The sequence below is a fragment of the Delphinapterus leucas genome, chromosome 4 (assembly GCF_059928025.1).
Source record: "Delphinapterus leucas isolate spDelLeu-1000000601 "Yukka" chromosome 4, BTC_Dleu_Yukka2, whole genome shotgun sequence".
Lineage (NCBI taxonomy): Eukaryota > Metazoa > Chordata > Mammalia > Artiodactyla > Monodontidae > Delphinapterus > Delphinapterus leucas.
The window spans coordinates 83,174,249-83,189,762 of NC_143132.1; the positions used below are offsets into that span (position 1 = coordinate 83,174,249).

The 15,514-nt window shown below is 49.5% G+C and overlaps 1 protein-coding gene across 3 annotated transcripts; it reads right to left on the reverse strand.

Annotated features, from left to right (window-relative positions):
* Nucleotides 1–6,468: 6,468 nt before the first annotated feature.
* On the reverse strand, nucleotides 6,469–14,720 carry ABCF3 (ATP binding cassette subfamily F member 3). Of its 3 annotated transcripts, XM_022570872.3 has the most exons (21): nucleotides 14,590–14,720; nucleotides 14,214–14,361; nucleotides 13,994–14,073; nucleotides 13,442–13,488; nucleotides 13,178–13,275; nucleotides 12,954–13,076; nucleotides 12,522–12,788; nucleotides 12,129–12,209; nucleotides 11,981–12,040; nucleotides 11,823–11,879; nucleotides 11,688–11,710; nucleotides 11,522–11,577; nucleotides 11,203–11,403; nucleotides 11,026–11,102; nucleotides 8,695–8,739; nucleotides 8,482–8,614; nucleotides 7,770–7,858; nucleotides 7,574–7,665; nucleotides 7,254–7,386; nucleotides 7,028–7,115; nucleotides 6,469–6,938 (listed from the first exon to the last, which is right to left on the reverse strand). In XM_022570872.3, the coding sequence occupies exons 1-21, from the start codon at nucleotides 14,660–14,662 to the stop codon at nucleotides 6,780–6,782; spliced, it is 2,130 nt and encodes a 709-aa protein (XP_022426580.3). In that variant the 5' UTR covers nucleotides 14,663–14,720; the 3' UTR covers nucleotides 6,469–6,779. The 3 variants fall into 3 exon arrangements, with proteins under 3 accessions (XP_022426580.3, XP_089766889.1, XP_089766888.1); XM_089910762.1 differs by lacking the exon at nucleotides 7,254–7,386 and having other exon boundaries at nucleotides 6,821–6,938; XM_089910763.1 differs by lacking the exons at nucleotides 12,954–13,076; nucleotides 13,178–13,275; nucleotides 13,442–13,488; nucleotides 14,214–14,361 and having other exon boundaries at nucleotides 14,590–14,667.
* Nucleotides 14,721–15,514: the final 794 nt, after the last annotated feature.

Genomic DNA, 15,514 nt, shown 5'->3' on the forward strand with positions numbered 1-15,514 from the left:
AACCTAGAACAAAGTATTGAGTGATGGAACAAACTGAGTATAGAACATTCAGAAAGAACTAGAGGGGCATGTGTGTGTGTGTGTGTGTGTGTGTGTGTGTGTGTGTAGAAAAATCAAAAGAAAAGGTCTCTGCAGTGGGAGAAGAATCCAAGAAAGGGTCCCTTCTAGGCCCAAGGACACAAAATAGGAGGTGTGGGTACATGTCTTGTTGCTTGAGGCACCATGACTAAACACAGTGGATTTCAGCCACAGGGCATTGTAAGCAATATCTCACTAAAAATCAAAGCAGTAAAGGTCGCAACAAATACTAATCACCATCATAATGGCTACCAGTTATGGAACTACGAGGAACCACACGAGAGTTTTGCTTATATTACCTGATTTAATATTCACCATCACCCTACAGTGTAAGGACCATTATTCTTCTCAATTTATAGATAAGGAAACTGAGACACTGAGAAGCTAATTTGCCGAGGTCACGCAGTTATTAGATAACAGAATCCAGAATCAAATGCAATTCTGATTCCAGAGATGGCTCCCTAATTTACAAGTTTAAAACAAATTAAAATAGGTTCATAGTCCCCCTCATTCTGTGTTCAAAATATTTCCCTACAAGGATAGAAGGGCACATGACCCTGGGCATACTCACTGGCATGTGTGATATGAGAATGTCACCCATTGTATGAATAGCTGTGGAACAAAGTTCAGAATAGCCGATCCAGAAAGACGTGAGAAGGCTGGGGACGCAGATACTTTGGTTATTGCCCCATCTCTGCATGCACAGAGGTATCTGAACCTAAGCAAGACACTTAACATCTTTTTTAAAAATTCCATTCTTTTTTTAATTTATTTTTTATACAGCAGGTTATTTTTTTTCCATAAATCTATTTATTTATTTTTGGCTGTGTTGGGTTTTCGTTGCTGTGCGTGGGCTTTCTCTAGTTGCAGAGAGCGGGGGCCACTGTTCGTTGCAGTGCGCGGGCTTCTCATTGTTGCAGCTTCTCGTTGCAGAGCATGGGCTCTAGGTGCGCATGCTTCTGTACTTGTGGTACACGGGCTCAGTAGTTGTGGCTTGTGGGCTCTAGAGCTCAGGCTCAGTAGTTGTGGCGCACAAGCTTAGTTGCTCTGCGGCATGTGGGATCTTCCCGGGCCAGGGCTCAAACCCACATCCCCTGCATTGACAGGCGGATTCTTAACCACTGTGCCACCAGGGAAGCCCTATACAGCAGGTTCTTATTAGTTATCTATTTTATACATATTAGTGTATATATGTCAATCCGAATCTCCCAATTCATCCCACCAGCACCACCCCTTCCCCCTTGATGTCCATACGTTTGTTCTCTACATCTGTGTCTCTACTTTTTTTAAAAATATTTATTTATTTTATTTATTTTTGGCAGCATTGGGTCTCTGTTGCTGCACGCGGGCTTTCTCTAGCTGTGAGGAGCGGGGGGCTACTCTTCGTTGCAGTGCACAGTCTTCTCACTGCGGTGGCTTCTCTTGTTGCAGAGCATGGGCTCTAGGCGTGTGGGCTTCAGTACTTGTGGCACGTGGGCTCAGTAGATGTGGTGCACGTGCTTATGTTGCTCCGCATGTGGGATCTTCCCAGACCAGGGCTCAAACCTGTGTCCCCTGCATCGGCAGGCGGATTCTTAACCACTGCACCACCAGGGAAGTCCTGTGTCTCTATTTCGGCCTTGCAAACCAGTTCATCTGTACCAGTTTTCTAGGTATGTGTTAATACACGATATTTTTCTCCTTCTGACTTGCTTCACTCCGTACGACAGTCTCTAGGTCCGTCCACGTCTCTACAAATGACCCAATTTTGTTCCTTTTTATGGCTAATATTCCATTGTATATATGTACCACATCTTCTTTATCTATTCGTCTGTTGATGGGCATTTAGGTTGCTTTCATGACCTGGTTATTCTAAATAGTGCTGCAATGAACATTGGGGTGCATGTGTCTTTTTGAATTATGGTTTTCTCTGGGTATATGCCCAGTAGTGGGATTGCTGGGTCATATGGTAATTCTAGTTTTAGTTTTTTAAGGAACCTCCATACTGTTCTCCATAGTGGTTGTATCAATTTACATTCCCACCAACAGTGCAAGAGGGTTCCCTTTTCTCCACACCCTCTCCAGCATTTGTTGTTCGTAGATTTTCTGACGATGCCCATTCTAACCAGTGTGAGGTGATACCTCTTTGTAGTTTTGATTTGCATTTCTCTAATAATTAGTGATATTGAGGTTTTCATGTGTCTCTTGGCCATCTGTATGTCTTCTTTGGAGAAATGTCTATTTAGGTCTTCTGCCCATGTTTTGATTGGGTTGTTTTTTTAATATTGAGCTGCCTGAGCTGTTTATATAATTTGGAGGTTAATCCCTTGTCTGTTGATTCATTTGCAAATATTTTCTCCCATTCTGTGGGTTGTCTTTTCGTCTTCTTTATAGTTTCCTTTGCCGTGCAAAAGCTTTTAAGTTTCATTAGGTCCCATTTGTTTTTGTTTTTATTTCCATTACTCTAGGAGGTGGGTCAAAAAAGATCTTGCTGCGATTTATGTCGGAGTGTTCTTCCTATGTTTTCCTCTAAAAGTTTTACAGAAGACACTTAACATCTTTCTGCTTCAAGCTTCTGTTCTATAAAATGAGGATAACTCAGCAGGAGCCACGTAACACGAGATTATTGAGGAGACAAGACTGAAAGAGAACATTTGTGGAAGCATTTCTCAATGTTAAAAATGCTATAGCATGGGTTGATAAATATTTATTCTAATTTAGGATTTCAAAGGTCTCTCTATATACAGTACAGCAGAAATACCTTCCAAACCATGCATTTATTTAACATAAAGGGAAACCTAGAATTACCAACAGGGCATGGCCTATACATGTTATTAGAATGGGCTTTAATTGCAGTCATTTCTAACTCAGCGGGTGCCAGGCAGAGCCTCACGCTGCATTCCTGCTTTCCTGCTTTCTGATGCTTGGGTTAGCAGATGAGGACTATGGGGTGGCCCTCCTGGGGCCATCATCTTGATGATGGCCTGGAGTGCTTGTGTGTGTATGTGCGAGTCTGCGTGTCTCCACAGGAGACTCCAGGCTGCTCTCCTATCATTCCTCCCATGAAATGACACCCTTTGGATCCACAGCACTTTACAGTGTACAAAAAATTTTATTCAGTTTACACAGGCCCTTGTCTTATTTAATCCTTCCTCCTACCCAAGAAGCGGGCAACACAAACTGTGTTATGCCCATTTTATGGATGGTAATTTATTCAGGAGACGTTGATTTGCCTACGATGCCATCAGTGGTAGAGCTGGCTAATCCCAGTGCATGACTTTTCCACTATACCACAGGTATCGAATCATTTAATGAACTATTCACGGAGCACCTAGCGTGTGTCAGCCACTGTGCCAGGACCTACTCATCAGCTTGTTCTCCCGAGAGAAGCTTCTTCAAGTCCCCCACCTCCCATCCCCCACCCCAGGCAATTAATGATGAGTTCTAAGTGATTGAATTAACAAACTCTCACTATTTAGCACATGGTGCTAGGAACTGAGTGATAGGGCAGTGTGGCTACTCAGAGCTGTGCTCTAGAGCCAGACTGTCCTGAACCCCTCCCACTATGTCAACTCCATTTCCTCATCTATAAAATGGGGATAACAACTGTGCCAGTTCATAGGGTTGTGAGGGTTGACTTAGTGCAGGTAAAGCACTTACTACGGTGCCTACTACGTAACAAGAGCGCAATATCTATTAACTGTCATTATTTCCTTAACATTGTCATAAAAGAAAACAAGGAGACGTTTGAAAAAAAAAAAAACAAAACACCTGGCCCCTTTAATCTGTCTCTTTTGTCCCAAAGCTTTGCACCTCCACCTCCGCTGCTCTGACCCCATATCCGTAGGGCTGGGTTTCGGTCATGGCCTGCTTGTCTCCTGGCCTCCGTGCTTTCCTTCTCCAATGTCATTCCCTACTTTTTCTCAAATAATTTCCCCCAAATATTCACTTCTCAAGCATTCTGATTGAGCACGTCTTTACGTGCTAGGCACAGTAGTGGTTGCTATAGTGGTTGCTGCGATGAGCTTTCGGGAATGAAGGACTTGCCGCACTACCTGCTGAGCACTGACTGATGGCAGCAAGTCCTCAGCTGTCACCACTTAGGGGTAACTGCCTCAGCTGAAGGAAACTTCCTCTCCCAATGTCCTCACAGCTCCTTCTGGTGGCAGCCAGCATCCAGAGACTGTTCAACTCAGTGGAATAAGGCCGGACCCACTGCCTCAACTCAGAAGATCCCTGCCAGCTCCAGAATGTGGGGTTGATTGAGGCCTTCATTGGGCCTGCGTCAATACCCAACTTCTCCCTCTGCTCAATCTGGAGCACCTCCTCCCAGTAAACATACCAATCTCCTCTTCAAGCTGCTTCCCAGGAAACCCAACCTGTGACAGGGACAGAAGATGAAACGATGAGCAAGCCATGGTCTGGCCTTCAAGGATATCAAGGCAAAGTGGGAACTACAACCCTAATAATGGCAAGCAGCTTATAGTGGGGGACACACAAAGTGCACTGAAGCCCACCTGGAGGGGGGCAGGGTTGAGGGGAGTCCATCACTCCAGGTGGACCCTGTGGGATTTCCCAGACTCCGACATCCAGGCTGCACACCCAGGCTGGTGCCGAGCAGTGGTGCGCTGATGTTGACATTGTTTGGTTTGCATCTGTGGGTGAGCCAGGCCCAGGCCTGGGGAGTGGCTCTTAGTAGAATGTTATGTTCTAAATGACGAACTAGACTGGGGCATGACCAGTGAGGGTAAATAGCCCTTTCTCTACTCGGCTAAAATTTGCCTGGAAACCAGTGAGAACTTACCTAAATGTTGTCTACATCCGATGAATCTCAAGATGGCAATTCCACATTGAAATAAACAGTTCTCTGACTGGCACCTTCAAGTGCCTTGTAGACTTGTATGGAGGAACCCATGACCCTTCTGCACCCCTGCACTCTGCCTCCCACAGGGGACCAGCCAGGTTGCCTGAGAAGGTGCTGGTGAGTGTGGTAAGGCCCGCAGAAGCAGGGACAGCAGGATTTCAATGAAGACCCTGCAGACAGGTCTTTTAACCGGGCCAGCTCCTGACTGGCTTTAAGCCTCCAGTAGAAGAAACAGCTTCCCAATGGCTGGGGTTGGACAGGCTCTCCATAGTGTGGAAAGGGTAGCTTCACCCACTGTGTGCCAGATTCCTCCCTTCTCTCTGCCCTGTGTTTTCTGGAGTGGACATGGCTGACACTGCCTTCATTTTCTACCCATCAGGACAACCAACTTCTCCCAACTCCCCACCTCTAATCCCCCAAACTTCACCTTACACACTTACTGTAGGGTCTTTCTCAACTGCTGCAATTCATTCATCCCAACTTGCTAAGGCCTGCAGTAGGCCTGTGTTGTCATATATACAGGCTCTTACATAATGCAATCATAAAATTGGGAGCCAGCTTAGAGGCCATAAGAGCCCTTCTCTAGAGAGCGGTGGGGCTGAGCAGTCCCAGAGGCCAGGAACTATCAGAAGGCAGCCTGAACTATTAAGAAAGTTTTTCCTTCTTTTGAGCCCAAACTTGCCTACCTCTGGAGTCATTCAGAAAAAATTCACTACTTTTTCATATGATCGTCCTCCAAATCATAGACTGGTCACAGAGGAATCCATTTGAGTGCTTCTGTAGGTGCCAAGGAGAAGGTGTTCAAAAAGGCCAACTTGCTGTGGCTACCCCGCTAACATAGGTGACCCCTTCTACTACCAGTAATAGAGTTGGGATTTGATCATAGGTTCAACGCCAGTGCTCTTCATACACAAAGCCACCTCCAAAGAAGCAGATTCTGCCACAGAACCTTCAGCAGCACTTCCAGGGACTCTAAAAGAATTGGGAGAACTCAGACAGGGACCACAAGCTGGTAAGGGGTGAAAGGGCTGAGAGTCTGGCAAACAGGCAGGCACAAACCCTACACCAGCTAGCCCCAACTGGCCCATCTGCAAATCTGAGGCTGGAACAGAGTGATGGGGCCTGTGACAAGGCTCTCAGATCAGAGGTCCAGATCAGAGAAGAAGGGTGAGCCTGGGCCCGAGACCACTGGAGAAAGCAGTTGGCAAACCATGTTTGAGGCCAGGTTACAGAATCAGTTTACTCTCTCAAGCAGTGGGGCTGAGACAGCAGAACCCAGACCCCTTCAGCTGAGGCTGAGCCCGGGCCAGAGGGAACAGCACCGCAGTGATGTAATATGCCGCCCTTCATCACTAGCTTGGTCCACTGCAAGGCCGACCCCCAGCGGCTTCAATGACATCTCTGCCCAGGGGCAACACTGATACTGCCATGGCCTCCTCCACATGACCGACACAAATGCCACAGGAAAATGCCAAATCAGAGAGCCTACACTCCTCAACCGTGAGCAAACAGTGTAGCCCCGCGCCAGGGAGCAGCAGAGGCGAGGCGAGGAAGATGCAGGGAGATTTAATTTACATGTGGCCACTCAGAGCCCAGTCGCAGCTGGGGCAGTGGGGGAGAACCTAAAATCCCAGAGGGCACCCCCATTCCCTTCCTCTTGGAAGACCAGTCCTTAAAGACCCTTAGGTGGGGCTCCCTGGGTTGCGCAAGAGGACGCTCCAATCAAAAGGAGAGATTTAGGAATAAGGCTGTCCCCAAAGTCAGGGTAAGTCCGTGGCCGGAGATGGTTGCCTACGTGGTGGCCCAGGGGTCTGAGAGACCAGTCCATGTCCTGGGCACAGTCCTCAGCTTGGTGGCCCTAGAGGAAGCCCTCACGGCGGAACTGTTCCTGGAGAAGAGCTCGGTACTGGTCAAATCCCCCCTCGACCCGGGTGACGCCGCCTCCTTCACACACCCACAGCTCTTGGCACACCAGCCGGATGAAGCGTTCATCGTGGGACACCAGAATCACACCACCCTGAAAGACAGGAGACCAGGGAGCACTCAGGGGGCCCCTAAGGGGTGCTGAGGCCTGGGAAGGAGTGGGCAGTGTGAAGGTACGCTCACCCTGAAATTGTTGAGAGCGCGGCCCAGAGCCTCAATGGTCTCCATATCCAGGTGGTTTGTGGGTTCATCCAGAATGTAGAAGTTGGGGCTGGAAGGCAGAACCCAGGAAGGTGGGAAGTTACGGGGGCTGGGAGAAAAGGAACTCTGATACGAAGGCAAGACAATCATTTTCCATTAGGAAAGAGTGGGAAAGGGGAGAGCAAAGCTCTTGAAAAGGACGCCTCACCAGGGCATGGTCATCTGAGCAAAGGCCACCCGGCTCTTCTGGCCCCCAGACAAGCTGGCAACAGGGCGCACGGCCAGTTCTCCAGAGATGCCATACCGGCCCAGCTGGTGACGGTATTCCTCCTCAGGCCGTCCTGGAACAGGCCCCACCCCACCGTGTGGGTTCTCGGCCCAACTCCCTCCCTTCACATTCCCCCCAGCTCCACCCCCAATGCATATGTCCTCACACCCAGCGTTGGGGGGCTGCTCAGCAACCCCAGGTAGGCCTAGCTGTAGGCGTCAGGCCCGGCCCTCCTTCCCCAACTCAAATCCCTGACGCACCGGGGAACTTGTGTGCCAGCAGTTCCACAGCACTGACATTCAGGTCCAGCTGCTCCACGTGGTGCTGGCTGAAATAGCCAATCTTCAGATTCCTGCAGGCAGACAGAAAGGTGGAGAGAGGGCATGGAGGGCAATGGCCATAAAAGAGTGCAGCTACAGCACAGGAGGGTTTGGAGAGCGGCGATGTGGGCCCTACCTGTGAGCATGTCTGATGCCCCGAACAGGTGCCAGATCCCCCATAAGGAGCTTCAACATGGTAGACTTCCCAGCCCCATTCTCCCCAACCTGTAAGAAGTAACAAGAGAATGTAAAGAGCATCCTTGTGCGGGATACAGAAGTGGAGGAGATGAGAATGGGTCTCAGCTAGTCCCAGGGACTCCAACAACTAAAAAAATATTTTTAAGGAACTATAGAAAAAAATGAAGGAAGATGTAAAAGGGACCAATACCTAAGTACCCACTAAGTGCAAGGGAATTAATTCTCCCAATAACCAGGTGAGTTAGACATTATCTCCATTCTAAGGATGAGAAGACTGCTTAGTAACCAAGCTAGGAAATGGCAGCGTTAGGAATCGAAGTCTGACCCTGAAGCCCATGCTCTCTCCTCTATGTTCCACAGTTTGAGGAAACTCAGAGCTGAGACCAGTAAGACAAAGTACTGCTCTAAGTATTTATAAAATACCACATGCCAGGCTCTCCATCTATGCTGCAGAGCGGCCCTGTGAGGCTGGATGAGGGGCCAGTACAAGTATAGCAAAGCCCTCCCCCGGGAGGAGGGGCCAAGTATAGCAAAGTCCTCAGCCCAGGCGCCGACTCCTACTCCTGGGGACCTTCTCCCCCATGTGGCCAATCCACACCACATACAGGGGTGGGAGAGTCCAGTTCCAGCTCACGAAACAGCAATCATACCACACAGATGCGGGATTCAAGATCAGCAGAGACGGAGAGACAGCTGAAGATGACATGCTTTGGGTCGTAGTAGAAATCCACCTCATCTAGCTGCAGAATTGGTGGTGAGAATTTCTCAAACCCATCGGGGAACCTGCAAGAAGTGGGGGTGAGGAGCACGAGGGCAGCCAGAAACAAGAGCTTCCCCACCTGCCCCTCTGGCCCAGCACTCACTTCATCACTACCTCCAACTCCTTGTCCACGGGTTTCAGCTCCGGTCTGAGGAGAGAGGAGACAGACTAGGTTTACAACTTTAAAAAATAAATTTGTTTTTAATCACACAAGTAATATACATGCCGGAAAAATAGGATTCTTTTTTTGGTAGTTCTTTTGTCCTCCCTGTTAATATACCGTGACGTATGTTTCAAGGTCACAAAATCCTAAATAAGCCTTATGACTCCCCTACCACCAGCACATCCAGAAATATTGCTTCAAGATTAAACCTCCAATGCTCTCCTGGGTATGTATCCGAAAAAAATGAAAACACTAATTCGAAAAGATACATGCACCCCAATGTTCACAGCAGTATTGTTTACAACTGCCAAGATACAGAAGCAACCTAAGTGTCTGCACATCCACAGATGAATGAATACACACACACACACATATAATGGAAAACGACTCAGCCACAAAAAAAAGAATAAAATTTTGCCATCTGTAACAACATGGATGGACTTGAATAATATTATGCTAAGTGAAATAAGACAGAGAAAAAAAATACTGTATGATATCACTTATAGGTGGAATCTAAAAAATAAAGCTAGTGAATATAACAAAAAAGAAACAGACTCACAGATACAGAGAACAAACTAGTGGTTGCCAGTGGGGAGAGGAAAGGGGTGGAGAGGCAAGATTGGGGTAGAGGATTAAAAGATACAAACTACTATGTATAAAATAAATAAGCTACAAGAATATATTACACAACACAGGGAATACCGCAGATATTTTACAATAACTATAAATGAAATGTAACCTTTAAATATTGTGAATCACTATGCTGTACAAGTGAAACTTATATAATACTGCATATCAACTGTACCTCAATTAAAAAAACCTCCGCGGCTTCCCTAGTGGTGCAGTGGTTGAGAATCTGCCTGCCAACGCAGGGGACACGGGTTCGAGCCCTGGTCTGGGAGGATCCCATATGCCGCAGAGCAAGTGAGCCCGTGCGCCACAACTACTGAGCCTGCGTGTCTGGAGCCTGTGCTCCGCAACAAGAGAGGCCACGATAGTGAGAGGCCCGTGCACCGCGATGAAGAGTGGCCCCCGCTTGCCCCAACTAGGGAAAGACCTCGCACAGAAACGAAGACCCAACACAGCCAAAAATAAATTAAATAAATAAAATTTAAAAACAAACAAAAAAACCCTCCAATGCTCAACACCACTAGTCATTAAGGAAATACAAATCAAGATCACAATGAGATATCACTTCACACCCACTAGGATGGCTAAAATTCGAAAGACAGATAATAAGTGTTGGCAAGAAGGCAGAGAAATTGGAACCCTCATACATTGCTGGTAGGAATGTAAAATGGTGCAGCTGCTTTTAAAAACAGTTTGGAGGGCTTCCCTGGTGGCACAGTGGTTAAGAATCCGCCTGCCAATGCAGGCGACACAGGTTTGAGCCCTGGTCCAGGAAGATCCCATATGTTGTGGAGCAACTAAGCCCATGCGCCAACTACTGAGCCTGAGCTCTAGAGCCCGTGAGCCACAACTACTGAGCCCACGTGCCACAACTACTGAAGCCTGTGCACCTAGAGCCCGTGCTCTGCAACGAGAAGCCACCGCAATAAGAAGCCTGCGCACCGCAATGAAGAGTAGCCCCCACTCGCCACAACTAGAGAAAGCCCACATGCAGCAACGAAGACCCAACAGAGCCAAAAATAAATAAATAAATAAATTAAATAAAATAAAAACAGTTTGGCAGTTCCTCAAAAATTTAAACATAGAATTACCATGTAACCCAGCAATTCCATTCCTAGGTATGTACCCAAGAGAATAGAAAACACATGTCTACACAAAAACTTGTACACAAATGTTCACAGCAGCATTATTCATAAGAACCAAAAAGGGGAAATAATCCAAATGTCTACCACCTGATGAGTCAACAAACAAAATGTGGACTATCCATACAACAGAATATTATCTGGTCATAAAGAGGCGTGAAGCACTAATCCATGCTCCGACACAGTGAACCTCGAAAACATTATGTTAAGCGAAAAAAGCCAGACACAAAAGATTACGTGTACAATTCCATTTACACGAAATGTCCAGAATTAGCAAATATATACAGACAGAAAGTAGACTGATAGTTGCCTAGGCCTGGGGGCAAGATTAACTCTCCAAGAGCAGTAACAGAATACCCTGCCTTCCTGCAGGGGAGGAAATTAAAGTTGGTTTGTAGAAAAGGGGAGATCTACAATGGGAGGGCAAGGGGTGGCCTACAAAATGAGGGAAGAAAATAAGAGACATGAGTCAAAGCCTGGTCAGAGACACCGTACTCACAGCTTCTCCAGCATCTTGAGTTTGCTCTGCACTTGAGAGGCTCTGTTGGCGTTGTAGCGAAAGCGGTCAATGAAAACCTGCAGGTGGATGAGTTCAGGTACTGTTCCGCTCCCTCACTCCCCACAACTCCAATACCCATGGGATGGGGCAGGTCCCCAGCGCCGCCTGCTCCCACACCTGGATATGCTGGCGATACTGCTGCTGGGCCTCATATTCACGCTGCTGATTGAGCAGCCGCTCCTGCTTGCTCTTGATGAAGGTCTCAAAGTCTCCCCGGTAACCATCCAGCCGCTGGCTGTGCAGGTGGATGATGTCTGTGGCTATGGCATTCAGGAAGTTGCGGTCGTGGGAGACGACCAGGATTGTGGAGGGCCACGTCTGAGGGGGGGGGTCACAGGATGGCAGGCCCAGTTTGGGAAGGCAGTCAGCTCCCAGACCCCAAGGGTCTTGGAGGCAGACCTTTCCCAGACTTACTCTGGCACCTGTAGGCACTCACCTGCAGGTAATTCTCCAGCCACAGGATGGCCCTTACATCCAGCATGTTTGTGGGTTCTGGAAAAGTGGAGAAGGACACGTTTGGGATAGAAGGGCTAGAGAACTGGGAACTTGGATGATGGCATGCTTTTGCACCCCAAAGTCAGGGTGCCCCATTTCAAACTCACCATCTAACAGCAGCAGATCTGGCCTGTGGAAAAGAAGAACGCAAGGCTTGAGGTTTTAGGCCAGCGACTTGTTGCCACCCCCCAAGAGCCAAGCCCATTCTCCACAGTATCCATACACAGGCCCAGGAGACTCACCTAGCAAACAGAGCCCGGGCGAGGGCCAGTCTCATCCTCCAGCCACCTGAGAACTCCCTAAAGAGAGACAGAGCTGCATCACAAGGGCGAGTGTTCACGAGAACAGGCAGAGGCAGAGCCAACAGTGTTCAGAGCCAAGAATGGTAAGGGCCACTCACCGCGTGGGCTGCTGCTGCATTTTGGGGGTAAAGCCAAGCCCAGCAAGAATGACTGATGCTCTAGGAGTGAAGAAATTAAAGAACCTGGTTGGAACAGGTAACAGAAGGGAAAGATGAAATCTGAAGAAAGGAAGGGAATTTTAAATACCTGGCAGGTGCTTTGTCAGCCTCAATCTCCTCCAACTTGGCATAGATTTCTGCCAGCTGTGCAGCTTCTGAGCCCTCGGCCCTAGGAATGGGGGAGGGGCAACCAGCCTGAGTGGGCGCAGTCTGCTAGTGTAGCCTGCACCCCAGGACAGTTGCAAAGCAGGCCACTGGCTGCCTTGTTGCCGGGACAGGAACAGAGCACAGGAAGGACTTGCTCATGGCGGTGAGGGCAATGGGCACTGTGCCAGGAACAAGGGATTTACAGCCCCACAGTGCCAAGTTCTAAGACCTGCTGCCTACTAGGACGGGCACACGAATTGTGGATTGTGCCAGCACGGCAGGCACTCTGTGAAGCACAGCTGCTGCTGGTCAATCCCTCGCCAGGAGCCCTCACCTGCCAGCAGCAATCTGGGCGCTGAGCTCCCGCTCCTGACACAGGAGATCTTCTCGCACAGTATCACTCTCCAGCACACTCTGCAGGGCAGGGGTGTCGTCTCCAGCAACCTCCTGCTCCACGTGCAGCAGGGAAATGTGGGCTGGAACCCGCAGGCTCCGGGTGGCCAGCATCTTCAGCAGCGTCGTCTTCCCTAGTCCATTCCGACCCACCAGCCCATAGCGGCGGCCCCATGCCAGGTTCACATCTGCTCCAGCCAGCAGTACCCTGCAGAGGTGGTAGGAAGGAGACAAAGGGTACTCTAGAGGTAGTTGCACAGCAAGTTTAACAACAGAAACCTAACTATTTTTAGCCCCATTTCACCTCTCCTAATTCTCCTTTAACTGGAAAAAGAAAAATATCACCCCCACTCCCCCACTGCCACTCCCTCACCTATCGCCAAAAGACACATCAAAGTTCTCAATTCGCACATCGTAGGATTTGTTCTTGCCAGATGATTCCAACCGACTCTCCTTTCTGCTGCCTGCCTGGCTGGCTGATGCCTCTTCCAAAACTCTTTTAAAGGGAGAAACGGATGGCTTTTAGCACTCCCAAGCACCCTTCCATCCCAATAGAGACTGCTCTGCTCTCTTCTCAGCCCTTCTCACTAAACTCACAGAGGGCTGCTGGTCTTGAGTGTGTCCTTCTCTGAGCGCTTCTCCTGCTTTGCCTTCAGTCGAGCCTCAGCTTTCTCTAGCTTCTTTGCATTCACTGTCTAAGGGTCCAAACACAACCATTTCATCCTAGGGTGTAGGCTCGGAGACTCAGGAAAAAACAATCAGAAATCCCCCAGAAAGATACTCCAATATTTAGAGACAATCAACTCCCACTCCCCCCCATAGATACAGCCCTCTCCTTTTCTTCCTCCTCCCCCTCCTCACCGAGGACTGTTCCCTCTTTAGCAGGCCTGGAAGTTTGGTGCCACAGTCTGTAAGCGATAAGAAAAGCTGTCACCTTCTCCCTAAGGGAAGGGAAACTAACATTTTGAGTAACTAACACAAACTAAACACAGACACATACATTTAAAGGAAAGCCTTACAAATTCTGGAGATAGGTATCATCCTCCCAACACTTAAAAACAAAACAAAAACTCAATTCACAGACTAAGGATACAGAGACTGGGAGCAGACAGGCAACTCTTACAAGATCATGCAGTTGGTTAGTAAGTCGCAAAATTGGGGAGTGAACCCAAGACTGTCCAGCTGCAAGGCCCATATGCTTCCTACCACATCCAAGAGCTTAGAGAACTCCCCAATCCTAATCCCTTTATTAATGGGCTCATCTGCCCTCTGTAAAGACATCAACTAGTTCCTACAACCTTGTTCTGTGGAACAGAGGTACCAAGAGTCCTGAGCTCCAGGGGGCAGGTGGCTAGGGGGTGGAGGCCAAGAAAAGGACACAGGGCAGCTAGTTCAATCTTCCCTCACTCTCACCGTAGCTCTCTGTTATCTTTGACAACTGGATGGGGGCGTCTAGTAGCACCTGGCTGTTTCCCTGGGTCTGTGGCTCAGTCCTTGAGGATAGGGATAGAAAGCAAAGAGTTAGAAGTGGAGGAGAAAGCTCTGTGGCCGTCAGACCTTCCTCCCTCACGTCTCCTCTCCTGACCGTCCGCCCTCCCATCTCCCCCACGAATATCCCTGCCCTGGCACGTACAGGCGCAGAGTGTTGTACATGCGCTGGCACACGGCCCTGATGCCCGCGTCATCCTTGCTGTCCCCGGACACCTCTTGCAACAGTTCCCCCACAGCTTCCACCAGGTCATCCACAGACTCGAAGTCCGCACTGCCGCTGTGCAAGACGCCTAGGGCGGGCGTGGCAAGACGAGGAAAATACCAGGTAGGGTGGACATACAAGCAGTTTTAATCCCCGTACCGCGGCCCCAGTCCAGGCTCCAGAACCAACTGGCCCTCGGGACAAGAGGTCACTCAGAGGAGAGGCCTAGCAGCGGTCCCCGGCACTGCCCTCCCTTAGTACTCCCCCCCTGACTACCACTTCGGCATCCCCAGCGCGTTGATTCGGTTCGGCTCACCCGTCACGTAGTCGAAGACCTGTCCGTCAATTTCGGGGAACTCGCTCCGCAGGATTTCAGCGCAAGTCGCCATGTTCCAGTTGGGATCCCGTCCGCGCAGTCGCCGTGAGACCTCGGCCAAGGCCCGCCCCCTGCCCGTCCCCGAAATCTCGCCCTTCCTTCCAAAGCGCATGCGAAACGGTGACGTAAGAAATGCGCAGAGTGCGCAGAACCCGGTGGGCGGGGTGAACGGAGCTGGAGGAACGGTGCGCAAGCGCCGCTCAGAGTCTACGCTGAGCCACACTTTCTGCGCTTGCGCAACCCTTTCCACGAAAAAATTAAGCACACGTGCGGTGCTCGCTGCCTTCTGGGAGGTGGAGATCCTGCCGGCGGCGGGGGCGGGGTGCAGGGAAGCTGGCGGTTTATCTGGGAACCTCCCAAGAAGGGCGGTTGATAAAGCACTTCGGCCTTGCTAGATTCTGTACGCTCACTTGAGGCGCGTCAGCCGCTGCGCGCCTGCCCGGGTCCATTTTGGAGCTCGCCGAGAGCTTTGATGACTCAACGCTGGTCCCTGAGCTTTTAGAAGCCCCTGGCGCCGTTCTGTACAGCCGCGCGTTTTGTTCCGGTTCTCTGGCCCTACGGGCTGCTTGGTCAGGTAGCCAGCCCGCCCGCGACCTGCACTCAGTCCTCTCACACTTGACAGCTCAGCTGACTTCAGCGAATTACGTCCTCCCACCACCCCCGGGGCACTGCCTCACTGACCGCCACGGGGCAAGAAAACCAGATCGACAAGGTCTGTGTAAATGCACTATTTATTCCCTACCTACACCCAAAGCAAAGAGACTTCTTCGTACCCTGATGATGCTACTGCTTCACATTTAACGTGAATATTCTTCCAACTGGGCTCTAAAATTGTCACCTAAAGTCACAACGTTATCCATCCTTT

Bases quoted from the DNA above. Each gene is read 5' to 3' on its own strand.
- ABCF3 (XM_022570872.3), bottom strand. From the start codon at position 14,662: ATGGCGACTTGCGCTGAAATCCTGCGGAGCGAGTTCCCCGAAATTGAC. The intron at 13,276-13,441 runs GTGAGGAGGGGG...TTGGACCCTTAG, and splicing joins TAAAGAGGGAACAGTCCTCG to ACAGTGAATGCAAAGAAGCT. The intron at 13,077-13,177 runs GTGAGTTTAGTG...TCCCTTTAAAAG, and splicing joins CTCAAGACCAGCAGCCCTCT to AGTTTTGGAAGAGGCATCAG.